The sequence below is a fragment of the Schistocerca gregaria genome, chromosome 6 (assembly GCF_023897955.1).
Source record: "Schistocerca gregaria isolate iqSchGreg1 chromosome 6, iqSchGreg1.2, whole genome shotgun sequence".
NCBI lineage: Eukaryota > Metazoa > Arthropoda > Insecta > Orthoptera > Acrididae > Schistocerca > Schistocerca gregaria.
Window position 1 is genome coordinate 192,764,450 of NC_064925.1, and position 21,671 is coordinate 192,786,120.

General features: G+C 39.6%; 1 protein-coding gene across 1 annotated transcript in view; it reads right to left on the reverse strand.

Moving 5' to 3' along the window:
- Positions 1–997: 997 nt before the first annotated feature.
- LOC126278800 (formin-like) overlaps positions 998–21,671 on the reverse strand; it is a 246,586-nt gene continuing 225,912 nt past the window's right edge. Inside the window, exons 17-18 of the mRNA XM_049979073.1 lie at positions 1,400–1,472; positions 998–1,250 (exon numbers count right to left, since the gene is read on the reverse strand). Of these exons, the coding sequence (XP_049835030.1) occupies positions 1,206–1,250; positions 1,400–1,472 (118 nt within the window). The 3' untranslated portion in view covers positions 998–1,205. The remainder of the gene's footprint in view (positions 1,251–1,399; positions 1,473–21,671) is intronic.

Consider the following 21,671-nt stretch of genomic DNA (forward strand, 5'->3'; position numbering starts at 1 on the left):
TCCATTGATAATGACATTCTGTGTTATGTTTCTTAAAAACTCTTCAATCCAATCACTCAGTTGGTCCTATATTTAATATACTCATAATTTGTTCATCAGGTGGCAGTGCAGAACTGTGTTGAACATCTTCTGTAAGTCAAGGAACACAGTATCTACCTGTGCACTTGTACCTACTGCTTTCTGTGTGTCTGAATAAAGTGCAATAACTCAGCTCCTTGGTGATAAAAAATCTGAACAAAATTCAAGTTTAGCTATGATTTCATATATCACATGCGCAAATGGAGACAACACTGACTTAAGTATTTGCATGTAAATGTGAGAGGCCAGAGTTCCAAGAAACTTGGTAAAAGAATTGCCCAGTTTTTTAACCCTGTTTTTACGTGGTTTTGATGACAGGGCACACTACATAACAGCTAGAACTGTTACAGGTTGATCATGTTTTCTGTAGAGAAATGGTATTGTTACTTCTGTGAAAATGATCATTTGTCCACTATATCAGATGATTCAGTATTATCTCCTCCTTACTGAACCTACGTTCCTGTTGCTTCAGCTCTCAAAAAACAAAAATGTCAATAATTGCCTGCAGCCTCCACTGATACCTGAGCATATATTATTTTGACATGGATGTTCTGACATGTATATAGGGATCTCACTTATATCTTTATTAGATTTGTGTAACTTTACCTGGACAAAACAGTAATAACAACCAAGTAGCTGTGTACTGGCTGACTGATATCAACATACATACAAAGTTTAGACATAGGCCTTTCTTGTCACATTAGAATCTTTGTAGTCTGATATGTGGTTGTGAACAGACAAGATGGGTCTCTGACACAATTACTCAGATTTGAAGATGATCCTGGGTGATTAAAACATGTAACCTGATGAAAAATTGCAACTGAGGCTGAAGTAGAAATGAGAATTTACTTGAACATTAGAAACTCTTTCCTTGAAATTTATGATTTGTTTTATGTATATTCTTACACAGAAACACAGATGACAGAGCACTAAATTTACATTTATTTATAATACAAGCTATTTACAGTGTGTTAATAAATAATGAATCTGTTTTAATTTAATAGCACCATATGTAATATTTACATAGCTTTGAAAGTACCTCGGTGAAGCAGTAGCACAAACAGAAATGACAATGACAGGAATGAGTACACATGCAGATGAAGAGGTACAATGTGTAGGCTTGTTTCTCAACTCACCGGTGTCATCTTTGCTCGCATCTGTACTCTTGCTTTCTGTAAGTAAATTAAAGAAATTTTGAATCAAGGCCTGGGTTAGTTATCAAATAACCAAAATTAGTTGCATACATTACACACCTTCAGTTTTTAAAAAAATTCTAACAGTATTTTAAAATCACATTCATGTCTCAAATCATTCAACTTACCAATCCACCATCTGTTATTTTTGATTTCTCTATCTCTCGTTTTTTCTCACGTTTCTGCTTCACTTCTTGTAACCTTAAAAAAATAATATTAAACAGATCAGACACCACTGTTAAACATGTTTCATTATTTTTTATCAGTAATGAATAACAGCACATGAATGTATTCTCACAGAAAAACAAGATCTTACTGATTAATATGAACAGAGTTTCACACATTTATACAGTAAATGAAGAGAATGAGAACTATTATGCTTGTTTACACTATTTACAGGCAAGTTTACATGGTTTATGTTCCAATGGAGCTAATACACAGTTAATATTTTATACCATGAGTAATTTCCTTGATCAAGTGAGAGTTAAGCTAACAATGGAAAGTCCAGTTTGAAATATTAAGAACTACAAAAAAGAGAATGGCTATTCACCATGAAGATGACACACTGAGTTGCAGATGATCACAACAAAATGACTGTTACACACCAAGCAGTAAAGCTGCCAGGAAAAGCTTCAGGAGTTGGATGGAGGGTGTGGGTGCAGTGGATTATTGAAGGTTGAGGTGGTTCTCAAAACAAGTTTTGGGGAAGAAATCAAAGGCTGTAAAATATTTACCATAATTCCATAGTGCTGGCATACATCTATCCCATAGCATGTTTCATCACGCTCTTTGTTCAATTATTAGATAAAAACTGCAGTAATGTGTCAAGAGAACAAAACATGAGGACAAAGTAACTCCAGTAAGGAAATGGGAGCACTGGATGTCTGTGATGTCCTTAGATTAGTTAGGTTTAAGTAGTCCTAAGTTTAGAGGACTGATGACCTCAGCTGTTAAGTCCCATAGTGCTTAGAGCCATTTGAACCATCCTTTGCACTGTACTAAGAAACCCCAAAAGCCAAAGAATTACAGATCCATAACTTCATTATAAATGAATTCTAAGATAATGACTCACATAATGACATCATTTCTCTTGGGTATGGAATACTGCAATTTATGGACTGTTGCAGTTTCCTTGCTATTGTGCCATAGATCTGAATATGCAGTTTCAAACAAATGAAAATGACTTACAGGTAGCAGAAGGAGACATTATCAGGCACATACTTGATGAAACAGAAGCATTCAGTCTAAACAGTATGTACAATCCCTGTGATGTCTCATATTTTCAAGGACCTTTTAGGGAAATTTTTCTGTAAGGCAGAGCTGCCAAATAACTTCAGGCACACTGATAACACTCAGCAGAGAAACAAAAATTGGCAGCTTTGGTATTTTGAAGGATAAAAACAATAATACATTTGGACTTGACACTGTAACGGAACATATTAAAGGCTTTACTTTACCAAAGTATGCGATACCCTCCAAATTCAACCAGTTTAACGAGTATTTATGATTATAGAAAGTTATTGTGTATGTTAACAATGATTGCATAACATGTCTCCATAAACAGTCAACCCATTAAATTATACTGAATAACTGACCCACACAAAAGTTAATATCACTTGATCACTGATACAGCAAATGTCATCAGTAACAACACTAAGTTCATCTTAAATAATTAATATGAAGTACGAAAAATAGTGGCCAACTTAGGTATTTTGGATCGCCTTAAATAAAAATCACCCAGTGAAACTTATTCGTTCACTAGGAGCGTTTTCACTCAGTATCCACGTAATCACTCCTGTTTTAGATGAAAACCAATGTAATTCTTAATAATTCACGTTATTTACTTATTTATGCAAGTTACAGAAGTCAATTGACAAACTTCTAGAAAACGGCCTTTTTGTAACAAAGAATTATTCTGTCAAGTCAACAAATCTGTCTGTCATTTTAATAACATGTTAAATTATGTCACTCGATGTAAATTAATAACTTTTCTGCACAAATTATGATAACAGATGTACATGTGACTTACAAACTATATCTTTTTTTAGTAGTTCTTTGACAAGGTTATAAATACAAGCATCACGAAGGGTCAGGGGCGCAGGCGGAATGTCACTTTGTTAAAGTGTGTACTATATGCGTTATTGTTTGAGATGGATAAACAATGCAGAGAACATGTCAAAGAAGTACTACTTCGTGTTGTGTCATGGTCTTTGGTGGACAGTGGAATTAAGATGGCCACCAGAGTAATAAATATTTGAAGTTTACATATTTGTTGGTTTCACTCATTCTTTATCATCGAAAGCACATAAAAAACACGGGACCTAATCTTTTTAACCCTAGACAACCAGACTGAGAGCCAGCATCAGCATTGAGACACAACAGCGATCCAGCAAGCAGCAGTGATTACTACAATGCATTTTAATGGCGCCAACCTAACATCAAGTGCTATCAAGCTCCGTAAATGGGAGTGAAATAGTGCGATTACAGCATTTAGCAATATCTATGACTAGGCGACCATTACAACACCCACTGGTATCGCAATTAACAATCTGTAAACATTTTTATCATCATCAGTAAATTTTGCCCAGATCTTACAGGCGATGAGGAAAATTGGAAACTTAATTAAAGAAATTTCAACCAGTCCCTAACAATGGTAACATGCTAGCTCAAGACAACGAGACAGAGCAAACTCAGTTTTCTTGTGAATGCTGATGATGAGCAAAAAGAAACAATACTGGAGGAAATATTCAGGGACTAAGCAGGAATTTTTATTTCAGTTTGTTTCTGAGTGCATGATTCTTTATTTGATGCTAGTGGTAACACTGTGTGGCCTCAATTTAAGAGTACCTGTTAGATTCTGTGATTGCTTATCAGTTTCCTTTCCTAGAAGATTAATGTGAATATTGTAAATTGTGGAGAGTATATATTTCAGCCATAGCCCAATTGGATCCAACTGTCCTACAGCCCATGCTATAATTATTACAACAGCTGCCTGGAACCCTGGAGCTCTCAGTGCCATTCTTGGGTAGACCTGAAGAAAACAAGGATGAAGGCCAAAAACAACCAGTAAAATTTCAGTTTCAGTTGAAATGCTTATCTGCTTACAATCCAAAAGGTGAGGCCTGGAACAACTGTATTTGACACATAGAGCAGCCCTTCCTCATGCATCAGAGATTATGCCATTTTTACTAGCATATGCAGGCCCCACTGTATTTCAAAAGACTATGTTGCTACTGCTAGACATAAATTTTTTTTAGTGTTTCAAGAAGTCATACCAAACCTTTAAAAATGTATTACTAAATTACAGAAGCTGCGTAAGGAATGTAAAATTCATTGTGAAAATAATCAATGTAAGAAATCTTATGCAGACACTAATTCATGATACATTTGTCATGCACTCTCATAACAACAAATTAAAGAAGGGCCTTCTTAGTCTAATAAACACATCTTTACAAAACTGTCTGCATTGATTTGGGCATATGTGCAAATTCGTGTCTTGCTGAAATATTATGATGTGAAGATACTGACACATTCACTTCAACTCAGCAGCTGGCACAGCCAAGCAACTGGCATGGCCAGATCCAGAATAAACATGGGGCACTCCCTATTCAACTGGAACTGTCAGTAAACAAGTTTAGTATTTCTAAATTACATCATACATGCTGTGGCACAAACCACGGAACAGAAAATTGTTTCTGTCGGAACACATGTTTGAATTATTGTAAAAAGACTGGATGTATGACTGAGGTGTTTGAATTGAGGCACAACCAACAGAAACAGCACACACACAAGGTTATGGCAATCACTCATTCATTCAGAAGTTAAATAATGTTCATAACAAATATGTGCAAATTCCAAAACTTTCATGGATGGAACATCTCATAAATCCCATATTTTATGTCAATAGTAAGTTTACATCTGTAGGTCTTTGAGTGACTAACATTGTTCAAATTGATGCATGGCAGTGAACTTCAATCATTGACCTATAGGCATACTGAAAATTATGATAATCAAAGTTAACAGACTTTCAAAATCCTCCATTCAGTTCATGAGATCCCAGTAAAGTAGAATTTTTAATAGATGTTACATATAAACATTTTACAAAACAGGCAGCATTTGTGGTTGTAAATTCAAATACAGCAACTAATTTAATGGGACTGGGTGTCTCTAATGCTTTAGGCTCCATCAATCACCTAGGAGCAAATGAAGTTCAAACTGACATTCTGAATGGAAAGTTAAATCAGCTACTGCAAAAATACCATATTTTTTCTGAAGCAAGAAGCACAATCAAAGGATATGAGGTACACATTACACTGAAGCTGAATATACTGCCAAAATTTTGTGAAACAGTCAACATTAATTTTGCCCTAAAAGATTAACTAAACAAGGAACATGACATTCTTGAGCAGAATGAGGTTATCAAAGCCATAACCATTAACCAGTGGGCAACACCAGTCGTGGTTGCACAGAAACCAAACAGCTCACCATGCATCTACAGAGATTTTTAAACAATGATTAATGACCAATCAATAATTAACTCATATCCCATTCCCAAGAATTGATGTCTAAGTTAGCTGGTTGTGTGTACTTTGTCCAGGAAGATCTTGAAGAAGCATATTGGTAAATCCCATTGGATGATGGCACACTTATTTATGGTGATAAATACTCCATTTGGTCACTAAGATTATAAATGGTTACACTTTGGAGTAGCCAATACACTGAGTTTGTTCCAGTGATATTTAGAACAATTAATTTGGAAGGCCCTGAATGCTGTTAAATACCTTAATGACATAAGTGTCTCAGGCACAACTCGACAGGAACTCTTACAGAATTTGGTACCTATTTACAGAATTCTACAATCAGCGAATCTGAAATGCAACAAAGACAACTGTATTGCCTTTCAGTCAAAAGTGCAATAATTAGGACAAATACTGTCTGCAAACGACATCAAGCTGATGCTGCAACATGCTAATGAATCTAAAACATTCCAGCTCCCAAGTATGTCAAGCAATTGTTTTCTATTTTAGGACAAACAAATTACTATCAGAAGTTCCTACCTTATCCAGCTTCCATCAGTGAACCACTGTACAAGTTATTACATAAAGGCAACAAATACACTGAAACAGTGCATGCTAATGTGCATTTACCAAATTAAAATGTTGTTTGTTTGACACCAAATGTCTTACAATGTAAGATCTGAGTAAAATGCTCATAGCTACTGTAGATGCTTCAGATTGTGTTGTAGGTGTCACTCTCCTGTGGTTTTGAGTAACCAACTGCATTCATTTCAATGACTGACATTGGCACAAAGAAATTAGGGTCAACAAATTATGTAATCATATGAATATAATAGAGCGAAACATTCCATGTGGGAGATTATATATATAATCATTAATTTGAACCTAACAATTACGTTTGTTATTGTCACTGTTCCATTTCAAAATCTTTTCTGTCATCTTACTTTCTCTTTTTGTTTTGTGCAAGTAGTTTCACTTTGATTGACCAGCTCCTTTTTACCGTAATCTGCCACACAATTTTATCCTGCCTATATATACTCAACAATATATAACTCACTTCCAAACCATAACCAATTTTTTTTCTCCCACTTTCAACACTACCGCTGCTATAAAATCCACCATTCCCAGTTCAAAAACAGTTCCTTTTACCTATTAAACAACCATTTAGGCTAGTTCTAACAACTTTCACTTTATTTCCATTTCCGTTTTTCCCACATCACTGATCATTTTTAGCTGTTTCCCACAGGTTTTAACGTCATTATTTCTTCGTCAGACAATTGTTAGCCTTATTTTCTAAATCTGCCACCACAAAACCACTCCTTTTAATACATTTACACGTAGTTTTTTCGAAATTATCCCGAATTTCTCCACCCTTTAACGTGTTTTGGCGACAACACAACCACCTAACCTTTATGCACATCGTTGTCTACCAACCCAAGTTCACCACAGGATCAACATAGCCCAGCTCTAGCCAACACTTTTTTGCCTTTTTTCACACCAGATCTCCAGTTGCCTTCTAGTTCACCTTTATCTCTCCCCATATATATATATATTTATTTTTATTTTCATTTTCATATCAGCCTCATATTACACTTTCCACCTTCTAATACCATATCACCCTCACAACATCCCCATAATGACCCCATTAAGTTTTATTTACATTCCCCCCGCAAACATGCGATCGCCCTAGCCAGATAACGCTCCCATATTTTATTTTCTCAGGCTTGTCTGACATTTGGCATTACCCCCAAAGGCCTCACACTTGAAGTTCCCATCTCTGGCTGTAACCCTTCTTTCCATCAGTCCCTATACCAGTTCCAAACTGAACAATCCATTGCCCTCACCCACCTAATCCTTCACCTACACATCAACTCAGACAATGAACACACCCGTCAACTCCTATCCTTAATAAAAGTCTTCAGTCTTTCCTCTTCCACATCCACACCAGCTCTTCACAGCATCCTCCTACAGGCCAACCGCAAATTAGAACAGCATGCCACCCTCCACCTCAAAAAACTATCCAATCTCCTGGTTTCCCACCTCCGGAAAGGAAACTCACTCACCCTTCACAACCGTTCCAGCAAACCTCAACCTCCTCTCATTGCACACAGACCCAGTCTCTTCCATCCACTCAATCTCCCACTTCCAGCTCCACTCCACCCAAAACCTCAAAATTCTAATCAACACAATCTGGAACCACAACACCCTAATTCAGTAGTTAACCTTTCCTCCAAACCTCTCTCCCAATCCGAAACCTCTGTCCTATCCAAAGGCTTCACCTTCAGCCCTACTCCCAGATTCAACCAAACAGCCCTCGTCAAAGATTTACTGTCCTACACACTTACTCTCTGCTGGAAATATCACTTTACCACAAAGAAAAATAATCCTAATCCCACTCCTAATGATCCAACTCCCCAAGACACTATCCAAATTGAACCCTGCCTGGAACAGTTCCGTCCTCCATCACAGCAGGACCCGCCTCCTCTTCCTCAAAATCACCCTCTTCAAACCTTCCAGGAATTTCTCACTTCCAGCCTTGCCTCTCAATCCTTCTTGAAAAACCTTAATCCTACTCCCAACATCACCACAGTTGAAGCCCAGAGAAACAGAGAAAAGCTAGAGGCTTTTGAGATCTGGACATGGCGGAAGATGGAAAGAATAAGTTGGACAGACAGAGTAAAAAATGAAGAGATACTGAGAAGAGTGGGAGAGAAAAGACAGTTACTAGATGTAACAAAGAGAAGAAAAAGAAATTGGATTGGGCATATATTAAGAAAGAAGCACAGACTGATAAAAACAGTTTTAGAAGGTTAAGAATAAGGGAAAAGGAAGCGAGGAAGAAAGAGATTCCAGATACTGGATGACATGATGGACGGTACAACATACAGCAGTCTTAAGAAGGAAGCAATGGATCGCAGAAAATGGAGAGGCAAAGGACCTGCTAATACAGCAGATAACTGATGATGATGACTTCATATTCTTCTGAATTACATGTGGAACTATGTAAACTTTTTCTAATTGTATATCAGAGCTCATAGGGCATTTTTTATGCCTGTAACCAAAACTATCTTATGACATTTAATTATTATTTTGTAAATCTCAAATTCAGTCATGTATTTGAGTGTTTTATATAAAATGAAGTGCCACATGAGCCACAACATCCACCAATCTACGTTATTGATTTTTGGAAGCCATTTGTGTGAGTCTTTCAGAGGATGTCAGATGGTCAAGGTACATTCCACCTAAGCACTTGGTAATCAGTTACAATCTATGACACGAAAAGTATTAGATTCTGTTTGTTATTTCCAAATTAGTACTTAAAAGATGCAAGGGTTGAGGAATTTCGGAAACAACAACCACTGAAGATATTGAAGTTCAGTACCTCATCATATGGAGTAGCTAACTTTTTGTATGAACTTTCATTAACTGTGATTAAAATTTTCTAGTTTCATTCGCCTTTGTACTTGTGAATGGTGAAGACCCAAATTATTAAGCTGCTCTGATGGTATGGTTGAGAAATCACTATTACTGCTTTCCAACCATAGTCAGTGCTTGTGATACTGTATATTTTTCTCACTTAGTATCAGTGGTAATTAAAGTGGTTCCCTCCTCTCACTATTAAGAGTGGCATTTCATACTAAGTTACTACAGATACTAACTGCCATTGGGGCATATTTCCTACCAATTACATTGATAGACAGCATTGCTACTGGAAAAATATTAAACAATAATTTTTTTTGAGAAAAACAATGTTTCCAAACTGGAAGAGGATCCCACTTCCACGTTACAGTAAGAAATTACTTGTGCTGTAGGAAGTGCCAAATATCTGTTAAACCCTTTTTGTAAGAAACAATTGATTAACATGAATCCACAGGTTTCTAAGCCACATTCTCAGTTTAAGGTCCATACAGGTGATCACCCAATTTGTCTGATAGTGAACAGAGTTAGCAGGAGAGTGTGAGCTACGGACCTTCACGGATTTTTCAAAAAATCATCCAAAATAATTATTCAGCAGCAAATAGTCAGATCTCAGTATATAAAATTAGAAACTAGGAATGTAACCAAGAGAGAAAATTAATATTGTTTGATAGTATTAATTTGTACACTAATATTCCACTTCAAACAACTGTAGAAATTGTGGGGAAATACCTATGCTTTCAAAAAAAAGTACAACAACAAATTACAGACCTTATAACTTTACTAAAAGTGGTAGTTAAGTTTAACTACTTTGAATTTAATTGAAAACTGTTTAAACAACCAGATGGGCCGGCAAACTTTTTTATAAATTCACTAGAAGAGTAATTTTGCAGAAGTTCTGCTGCTGCAGAATTAGGTGGTGGTGGTGGTGGTGGTGGTGGTGGTGGTGGTTAGTGTTTAACGTCCCGTTGACAACGAGGCCATTAGAGACGGAGTGCAAGCTTGGGTTAGGGAAGGATTGGGAAGGAAATTGGCCTTGCCCTTTCAAAGGGACCATCGCGGCATTTGTCTGAAAGGATTTAGGGAAATCACACAAAACCTAAATCAGGATGGCTGGAGACGGGATTGAACTGTTCTCCTCCCGAATGCGAGTCCAGTGTGCTAACCACTGCGCCACCTCGCTCAGTACAGAATTAGGCACTTATATGTCATAGAACTAATGAAGAGGTTAACTAACTCTTTGAAATACCTAATATTCTTCATGAGAAATTAGTTTCATTTGTGAGTTACAAAATGAAAAATGAGATCTAAATTTGGCCACAGTAGATGATAAAATAACTTTTGGTAACATCCATATGGCAACAAATAATGATCGGATTGTGCCTTTGCATTCAGCATATCCTCACTTCCATCAGACAGCTTTCTTTCAATCAGTTATTCATCATGATATAGTCACATCACTAGTTAAACTAAAGAAAAAAATTAATTAAAACTGTGACCTTTAATTATGGTAATGAACCCTCATTAGTGCAAAAAAATTTCGAAGTGAAAACCAATGAAAGAGTCACTATTCTAAGTAATGTCCTGAATTGATGAAGGAAATCAGCAGCACCGTAATAAGATAATCATCATATAGGACTCAGATTCTGTTAGTTGAAAAATATGGCTGCAAGATTGTTTTCTCCACAAATAATAGTTTACAAAAAAACTAATCCATAATTTAAAAACATCAAATGGACCTCTAAGAACTCAGGAATCTACAAAATTAATTGTGATAGTTTCCCAGTGCTTGATATTGGACAAACCAGTAGGGCTTTTAACATAAGATGTAAGGAACACTTACTACGAAAGAAAGATACTAATGTTTATAATACTTCTTTCACAGAGTATTTATTTATTTTGGGACACAATCCAAAAGCAGCAGATGAAATGATTATTCTACATAGAGAGAAAAAAGGGTGTAAACCTGATATCTTGGTAGGACTTGATATCTTCAGACATTCAATCAGTAATTATGGCCTCATCTTAAATTGACAACTACAGTTACAAAACAACAGCTTCTTTAAGACCTTTAAGCCACTGCTCACAGCTACACTGCTGTCCAAAATTAAAGCAACAAACCTCTAATTCCCCGTTCTCTGTCCAATTCACAAGTAATCATGCAAACTGTCAACAGATGTTTGTATGATCATGTTCTGCATGGAAGGTGGCATTCTGGTTGATGGACAACCATGCCAACAATGATGTCAGGGCACCTATCAAATGGGGTAGTGCCTGCCAGGTAGTCTTCCATCCACAATTGATGTGTGCACAGTCACAGACAGTGTACTATGGCACAGAGAAAGTACCTACCAGACACACTGCAGTTGAGGGCCATAGGAAGAATGGAACCAGGACAGTTGCAACTGATGTGGCCTGATGGCTTAATTTGAATCTGGTATTGTTTCTTGGATATGGTGACAGTTTAGAGAGACTGAAACTGTATCCTGAAGACCAGAGTAGGGCTGACCATTTGTGACATCAGAAAGAGAGGAACATTATTAGGCCACAAGGGCATGACTGTACCACCTTAGTACTGTGTGGCACTTGGCATCTGACCCTGCAGCATTCACTGGACATGTTGTATCAAGGCAAATGGTGTACAGAAGACTTTGGCAGAGTGGCCTTTATAGCTGAATCCCTGCTGTATGTGTACCGTTGATATGTCTTCACAGAAGGGAATATCTAGAGTGAAGTCATCAGCTTGCCACCTCGATGGTCGAACAGTGGGCCAATGTTTTTTTAACATATGAGTCTCAATCTGGTCTGGAGAGTGATTCTCGATGGATTCTCATCTAGAAGGAATATGAAACTGAATTTCAGGACCCAAACATTGCGGAAAGTGTCAGATATCGAAGACCCTCAATAGTGTGGGGAGGGACTATGTTAACGACATGAACACCTCTTCACGAAATTGTACAGGTGAATTGACAAGGTTTGCCTGCTGTCAGGCATTATAATAAGATCTTTGGACCTTGTACAGTTGTTGCGAGGTGCTGTGGGCCCAGACTTTATATTTATGGATGATAATGCTCAACCTCAGAGCATGGGGGTTGACTTTTTTTAACAGAAGATATTGCATGCATGGTGTGGCCTGCTCACTCTCCTGATGTGAATACCATAGAGCATGTCAGGGATGCACTAGGTAAATGGGTTGTGTCATGTCAGTATCCCCCAACCACTCTCCAAGACTTTTGAGCAGCTCAGCAGGAAGAATGGGCATCATTGCCTCAACATGAGATTGATGACATCATTCACAGAATTTTCCATTGTTGTGAGGCCTGTGTTGGTGCCAGAGGTGGTCACATTAACCAGTTGTCAGAGTGTGTGTGTGTGTGTGTGTGTGTGTGTGTGTGTGTGTGTGTGTGTGTGTAAACCTGTGAAGTTAGAATAAAATGAAGAACATTTTAGTTTACCACTATGCATGTTGCAATTGATTTCATTCTGTATTCTTTACATTGTTTCAACTTTACTATCACCTGTTTATACTGTTTTGTAGAAAAATAAAAGCAACCTTGCAAAATTTCCTTTTATTGCTTTAATTTTGAACACCAGTGTATATGGCGCTTTTTGTTGAAGTTCAGCTTGTGGCTGCATGAGTGGCTTTAAAATTGACATTAATGATGGATGCCATCTTCCATGGATTTTCTCAGCTGGAGATTGTGCATCAAGTGGAGTGGTTCTTTACTTAGAGAGAATGATCAATGGGGTAATGTCTTTATTGTACTGGTTAATAAGCTTCATTATGTGCAAGTTAAGATGAATCTTTCAGCGAGTCGATTGGTCTCAGGATGAAACTGTGACATTCTGAAGTTTGAAAAGGAGTTGGTTTCACAAAATAGTTTGAATTCCTGAGAAGAAAACGGAGTACCATTGTCAATGAGAATAGATTGTAGCAGTCCTTCAATAGAAAAGACTGACAAAGCCTGAATAGTCTTTGTAGAAGATATCACAGGCACCCATACCACAAATGGAAATTTGGACAAAGCATCAGTGAGTCCAGAGCTTCCAAAAAATGATATTGCAAAATCAACATGCAGATGTGATCAGGATTCTGATGCCTGTGGCCACAGAAAATAATTTTGATGCAGAGTTGGCTAGTATTTTTTAACATAAGTGGAATTTAGACAGCATCATTTCAATGTCTTCATCATGTATCTCAACATATAAACACAGGTACCAGACGTAGTGATAGAGTAGCTTGGTAATGTCTTGTACCAAGTGAAATGTTCATATGCAGTCACAACACATGGTAAAAATCAGCTTGTACCACACTACACTCACATGAAGATAGGCAGAGATCCTACACTATTTTCTATTACAGAATCAGAGGACCTATACACATCCAGCCATCTAAGGGATCTTCCGATACAGTGGGCAGCCAACCCCGCCAGCACCTCCAGCTGTGGGGAACAGTGCTGTGAAAAATTATCTCTAGTGCAGTTACTGACTGTCATGGATGCAGATGCTGATCACACTGAGCAATGTTTGTAACCTAGAATATAAACATGGTACACAATTAATGAATGTTACCCTCTCATGTGGAAATTAAAGTATGTTGCTTTCAATGGTTTACTTGTTATTTCCCTTCTGTATGTCCTCCCACTTCATACCAGTCTCTGGACATTGAAATGGCAAATGTTTAACTGCACCATGGTTTTGAATGGGTTTCCCCTTGGTGCCACAGGTGAATGGCAGGGGGAGCAACACACATTCATACACCCAATATGAAAGTCATGAAGCAAGGAAGCAGGACACTAATGAAACCATCTGGTTCCATCATCAGTTACTCTCACTTCAGGGGAGAAAGATTTTGTTCGTGGCTCTATAGATGATGATTATTATTATTATTATTATTATTATTATTATTATTATTATTATTATTATTATTGGTCATCAGTGCCCTGACAAAAAGTCAACATGAAATTTATAACATACTAAAATCTGCCGCCCTTCCCCATCAGTTTAGGGATGAGGCCTGATAGTTCACAAAATTTCACTACTGTGTTAACACTGATATCGGTATCTGCAAGGATGGTGGGTAGATCTCCAGCGAGACCTAGGGCTGCCCCTATCAGTATACAGGACACACATAGCCACAATATGCTCAACTGAAAGCGGCATGCCACAAACTTCACAGAAAAGTGGACCCTCCCCCCAGAGGAGGTAGCCAAGTGTGAAAGGGCTATGCCTGATGCGCTGTCTGGTAAGCAAAACCTCCTTCCAGCGGCAAGGCTGACACAAAGTCCGCCAAGCTTTTGTGGTTGGTTTGAGCGACCACAGTTTGTTGTTAGACACCTGCAACCACTGACAAATAATGCAGCTGTCAGAAAATGAGATAATGGCGTGCAACGGGATGAGAGATTGATAGACAACACCATCCCAACATGCTTCCTTGGAAGCTTTATCAGCCATGTCATTACCCTGAATCACAACTTGGCTAGGTACCCAGCAAAATATCACCTCCTTGCCATGGCGTTGGAGCTGCTGTAAGCAGTCATAAATGAGTTGAATCAGCGAGTCTACCAGGTACATTTGGTGAAATGCTTGCAGTGCACTAAGAGTGTCACAACAGGCAAGAAAACTCGTATGCTGATGTCTGTGAACCCTCTCCAGTGCCATTAGAATGCCATATATCTCCTCATCATAATTTGTAAATTGTTCTGGAAGACACACTTTAAAAATCCTATCAGGGGAAACCACAGAACAACTGAGAGCATTCCCTGCTGTGATCCATCTGTATAAATAACAATAAAACTATCGTACACACTTAAAACAGACGAAAACAAAGTTGTAAAAACCATATATGGAGTACAATTTTTCACTTAATATCACTTTGGGCCTCCAAAGACACCAAGGCAGCAGTGCGTTCCATCCCTGGGTCTGTAGTTTCATGCCCGAGAGATCCTAATCCTTGAGACAGGCCGTAGCAAATATACCTAATGGCTGGGTCACTTTGGGCCGATTCCTGAACAGTCATTCAAAGGCAGGTTGGATCACTGAACAAATTGCCAACAAATGAGGTGACACTGAGATTTTCAGTGCCTGTTGAGCCAAAAGGATACGTCGCCAAATCCAGAGTGGTGGTTCGCCAGCCTCTGCACACAGACTCTGAACTGGGCAGGTCCGAAACGCTCAAGTCGATATCTGAATGCCCACATGGTGGACAGCATCTAACATCTGGAGGTAGGAAGGACGAGCTGATCCATAGACCATGTTGCCATAGTCTAAGAATGAACGAACAAATGCCCTACAAAACTGTACGAGGCGGGACCTGTCAGCTCCCCATGTTTTTCCACCAAGGCATTTCAAAATGTTCAACAACCAGAAGCCCTTTGTTCATAGGTCATTCAGGTGTGTGAGCTATGTTAATTTCAAATCAAATAATAAACCCAAAAAGCACACTGTGTCTTGAAAAAGTAATATACAGTAACCCATTGTAAGCTCTGCTTGTTTAAAACTCCGATGAGCACGATTAAAATTGACACACAGTCTTCTCAGGTGAGAATCGAAAACCAGTTGTCTGTATCCAGGTTTCCAGGCTTCTAATGGTCAGTTGTAGCTGCCTCATCGTCGTCGTAACATCAGAGGAAGAGTAGAAGATTGCAAAGTCATCCACAAACAAACAGCATTTGACAGGGCTCCTGACTGCAGAGGAAATGCCATTGATAGTGAAGGCAAACAATGTGGCACTGAGGACACTGCCCTGAGTCACACCATTCTCCTGAACATAACAATCAGACAAAGCATTGCCAATGCAATAACAAAAATGCCTGTCCTAGAGAAAGGATAGGATCAGAAGTGGCAGGCGTCCCATGTAGTTCCCATTCATGAAGTTGGCGAAGGATGTTGTACCTCCAAGTAGCGTCCTATGCTTTTTCTAGATCGAAAAACACACAAACTAAATGGTTTCAGCATAAGGACTCCTGTATTGCCATCTCAAGTAGAATTAAGTTGCCAGGAGTGGAACGGTAGCATGTGGAACCACATTGGGAGCGGCTCAGGTAACCTCGGGATTTGAGCGCCAAATGAGGTGGCGGTTGACCACGCGTTCAAGAGACTTACCCGTACAACTAGTAAGGGTGACACTCTGATAACTGTTAGGGGCGCTATGGTCCTTACATGGTTTCCAGAATAGAATTAAGATTGCCTTCTTCCAAGTTGTGGGGTACTGTCCATCAAACCAAATCTGATTGAAATGAGAGGAGCTGACCTTTTGCTTCAGGGCACAGATGACAAAGCATGGTATAATGGATCTCACCAGGTCCTGGAGCAGTGTCTCAGGCTGCAGATAAAGCTGATTCCAGTTCCCACATGGAGAATGGAAGGTTGTAGACTTCTTCATTATGTGAGAGAAAATTGAGCTTCCTCATCTCTGCAGTCCGAAGGAATATCTGAACAGCAGGAGCTTGTCTGGATGACTTAGTAACAGTATAGAAGTGTTCAGCTAAAATGTGAGCCATCTCTTCTGGCATGTCCACCAAGACCCCATTATTTGACAAGATCGTAAGGGGAGGTGGACTACTCTTGCCTGAAATCTGCCTTATTAATTCCCAAATGTGCACCGTGGAAGTGGACCGATTAATGGAAGTCGTGAATTCCCTCCAGAAAGCCCTCTTCCATTCTTTGATCACTCGCATCGCTTGTGCTCTTGCAGAACTGAAGATTGTCTGTAGTTGGACATGGTTTGAAGTTCCAAAGAGCTGTCTGTCTGGCCTTGACTGCCAATTGACAGTCGTCATTCCAAGGTACAAGCCATCGTCCAAGGTGGTTACTAGACCTTGGAATGGACTCTGCAGCAGCCTTTGAATCTAATGAGTGATATGGACCACTGCCTCTTGTGCACAATCCTTTTGTTCAAAAATAGCCTGCTGACTACTATAACCCATTTGCCCTTTTTATCATCCACCTACATGTGCTCCTGCTGGTCCTGTCCTAGGCGGCAGACGAATCCACACTGGGAAGTGGTCACTAGAATCTAAATCTGGAGCCACTTCCCACTGAACTGAATCTGTAATAGCTGCGGAACAAAAGCAAAGATCAATAGCTGAAAAAGACCCTGTAGCTCTGAAAAAGTGAGTCATCTGACCCGTGTTCAGAAGGCAGATATCCTCAGAATGGAAGAGTCGCCCGATCAGCCGACTCCTGGAGCAAGAAGTAGCCAAGCCCCACAGCATATTGTGCACATTGAAGTCCCCCACAAGAAGGAATGGGTGCGGGAGTGCCTGGAAGAGGTCTGCCAGGTTCAAAGTGGCATGGGGGAGGGGGGGGGGGGGCATGTACAAAGAACACAATGTGATAGGAAATGGTGGGAAAACTTTCACAGCAATTGCTTGAATGGTCGTGGTAAGAGAGACAGGAGAGGAGTGGTATCTGTCATCAAGAAAAATAGCCACTCCACCTTTAGCCCTGCCTACAGTAGTATCGTCTTTCCTGTATATGTGGTAGCCCCATAATGTAGGTGTGTCTGTGACTTTAAGATGTGTTTCTTGTAAGCAGATGCAGAAAGGTTAATCCTGGACCAGCAGCTGCTATTCTTCCAAATATGAGTGATATCCATTCAAATTCCATTGCAATGCAGATGTCCTTATGGAAGCCATTGGTTAGCAATGGTGGTTCTTTCCTTTCTCCCTTGGAGGTGGTGATTTACTGGGGAGGTCAGGGGAAATGTTGGCTGGTTCTGCATTCCGGTCGGAAGTCCATATCTTCAAGAGCATTGTCGCCACCACAAAGGGAGAGAGCTCATGGATCCAAAGGTGTACCTACCACTTTCTTGGACTTTGGACTACTTTTCGAAGGACGTTTTTCCTTACTGACAGGAGGAGGAGGCTGCCTGCAGTGCTGGGATGGCTTAGGTGGCTTCTGAAGTTAGGGAGTGGTATGTGGCTTAGGTGGTAAGTCTACTGCTGACAGCTACTGAGTGACATCAGTTGCAAGTGGAGCATCTCCCCCACAGGTACAGTGACAAGTGCATGTGCTCATACTTGAATCTGTGATCTGAGTTTGTGTGAAGGCATCACACTTAGCTACTGGCGTTTGAAGGGCTGATGCAAAAGAAGTTGCAAAAACCAGTGGTTGTAAAGCCTTTTTAGCTTCAGCATAGGGTATACATCTCTCCACACTGGGTGATCCCCAGAGCAATTAACACATTTCAGAGGAAGTGTACATGAAGTCCCTGATCTGTGAGCAGAGCCTCCACTATTGCCACACATAGCCTTCCCGTAACATCCCATAGTGGTATGGCCAAACCTTTGACATTTATAGCATCACATAGAGTTAGAATGGGCGAACCTTAAGGTGGATATAGTCAGCAAGGATATAGTCCAGTAATTTGGGACTACTAAATGTTAGAATAAACGTCGTCAATTTTTCCGATTTACCATTGACTCTCCTGATATAATTCTGCACCTCCTTGAAGCCCACATTCTTGCACTCTTCAGGCAACTCCACGGGGTCCATCACCATTATATCAGAGTATTACTATAGTTAAGGGTGTTATGCAATTTAGCCTCAATTGGGTAGTCACCTAAGGCCTTAAACCCCAGAAGCTTAGATATTTGGGTGGAATTAGCAGATTCCACCAAAAGCATTTCATTACATAGTCGTTTAACACTTTTCAGAGATCCAGCAATACCTTCCAATGCCTTGTTAATATAGAAAGGGGATGTTTTCTCGAAGCTTCCCCTGTTTCACTTGATTACAATAGAAGTGTTATGGCACTCTAATGCCCTGTTACTATTACTCTGAGACTCCTTTTCAGGAGGACTGACCAATCAAGCTCTCTTTGAGGAGTGGGTGTAGGTGTTGCCGGACAGCACACCCATCCCATCAGGAGTAGTAGTTTCAAGAGACAGTTCCATAAGGATCCCACAAGATGCTAGGGAAACAACCGTCAACCCAGGCAGAGCTCTGCACGCCTGATTGAACTGGGGTGTGGCAGGTGCCCCAGAGGTCGCTCACTAAAGACTGTTTCACCTCAACAGTCATTCACCTCTTCAGCACATAGCACACCTTGAGGCTGAGGAGTTTTTATAAAGGTAGGTACCTTCCTTGCAGTCCAGGTGGTGAAGCCAAGACCCCCTTCTCCGAAACACAAAACATTCCACCACTGCGCCACATTGTGGTCATTGAAGTATGACCAGAGCGTACGGTGACAGAGGACTGGTGGTGCTTACCAGTCCCCAGCTCGAGAACCCGGGGATCGCAAGTCCATACTCACCAAATGAATGCTGAGCCCCTGAGGGGATGGCTCAAGAGATATACAACAATATAATAGAGGCCACCACTAAAAAGGCACAACAACATGCATGGCACTTCTCATTTCCAAGCAGCAGTCTCCAGATTGCACTCATTGCATTGGGACTGCTTTCTGCTTCCACTGCCACATCTGTCAGCAAGTTGTATTCTTCTGTCAATGGTGTTATCAGCTGCCCAAGAGAGCACTGTCAAACAGAGACTCTTTTGCTTCTGCCTAGTACTGGCAGAGAGGAAATCATTCTGCAGACAGGTAAAAAGAACTTTGAATCACAGACACTCTCCCAGCTCCAATCTGTCAATCAGACAATACAGTTAGCGCCTGCAGTCAGCACAGTACGGGCTCAACAATTATGCTATAGGGCACAGTTACCTGAGCTCTGTTCAGAAGAATAAGTTCCAATTTATCGGTCATTACTTATGGAGAACTATGGCAACTGGAAATGAGTGGCTGCATAATTATCTTCAGTTTTGCAACAGTATCATAGACTGCCAATAGACAGTCGGTTTATTTATATTCTATTGAATTAGGTGCAGGACGTCAATTGCCATGCATCAAAATGTTACCAACATAAAGCAATATTTTCTAGCTTAATCTTTGTAAAGGGTGGTGATTATTTCTTATTGTGTTGTCATATTTCTGTTCTAATGCTGCACTGTCAAGCAAATGTATAATTTGATAATATGTGTTTGAAAATCGCTACCAATTTTATTAACCAATTTTAGAAATTCAGTTTTCTGCAACCATGGATGTTTGCACTGAATTAATAGTAACATTCACTTAAAACATCCCAACAATGACCACAGCATTCGAATGACATCAATAAAGCATCCCCATTAATAAGATTTAACTAAGAAAGGAAACAAACAGAATTATAAATGATGATTCAGTTACGCTATTACAAGAACATTAACAGAATGCACAGTGGAAAGAAATTTATCAAAAGTGTGCAACAGACGACAAATTCAATTGTTCCCTAAAACTATTCTTACAAAGTTAATAATCTTTTTTCCTTTTACAATTTGTCAGGAACAATCACAATGAAAGCCAAGAGAAAGAATGACAAATTTCAGGTGAAAGTAATCTTGAGCCAGGAAAATATTTAGTAAAGGGTAATCTGTAATTTAAAAAAACCACTTTATCATGTCACCAAAAAACCTAAAAACTCAGAGCATTATTAGGCATGAAATGAATTCAGTTGGTAATGGAAATAATGTTATACTCCTAGCTGACAGCAACACTGAGATATTTAAATTTAATACAATAACTGCCTACTGTTAGTAAGAATTCATTGATATTGTCATACTGGAATTCCCCAGAACTTTCTCTTTCAGTACATGATTTCTATCATTATGAGTGTGGTTGCATTCCACTCTGTACAAGTCTACCACTACCTCTTTGGAAAACAAATGAAAGAAGTTTGTCCTTTTTATGTGCTCTTGTCAGCAGTGTTTTGTATATCATTCGTGTTATTCACCATAAGTTTCATGCAAAGACACCATTAATAAAGTGCATATCATTCAAAAGTGTCTCTAGTACTTCCTTCTACAGCTTATTGTTGGAGTACCCACAATGGTGATCCTACTATTGTGCATTTCTGCATCACATTGACTTTCCTCAGTTATTATCACTGTTTGTTCTGAACAATGTTTCCCATGATGAGTGCTTCCTCCTCTTATCACACGTAGACATCATGCGACAACCCCTATATTTGAGTGCAGTACAGTGTGTCACCGCAAGTACAGTGAACACCACTTTCCATGCTGAATCCACATCACCTAGTTGGGTTCTGCTGCTGCCACCCTCCCCCCACCGCGTCCCCCATCGATGGCAGTCATCTTGAACACTTCAGGTTATAGTGTAACAAGTGCCCAGGGTAAGGAAATGGTGATCAAATGGGATCCAAAAGTCTTGTCCCCACATCGGACTCTGCAACACACAAGCATCTATCCATCCCAACTCTTGTGTGTTTTTCAGTCTTTGGGCAGTGCTGCCCCATCCACTCAGTTTGCGCATTTCAGACTCACTCATGATATAATGGCCACAGTCATGCTCGTTGTGTAGATGCCAAGCACCGCACCACTGCTGCACACCACCCACTGCCCTCTGCTTAGCATACTTTCCTTATCTAGTACACAGTTTTGTGCTCCAGTGCACACACCATCAAACCCC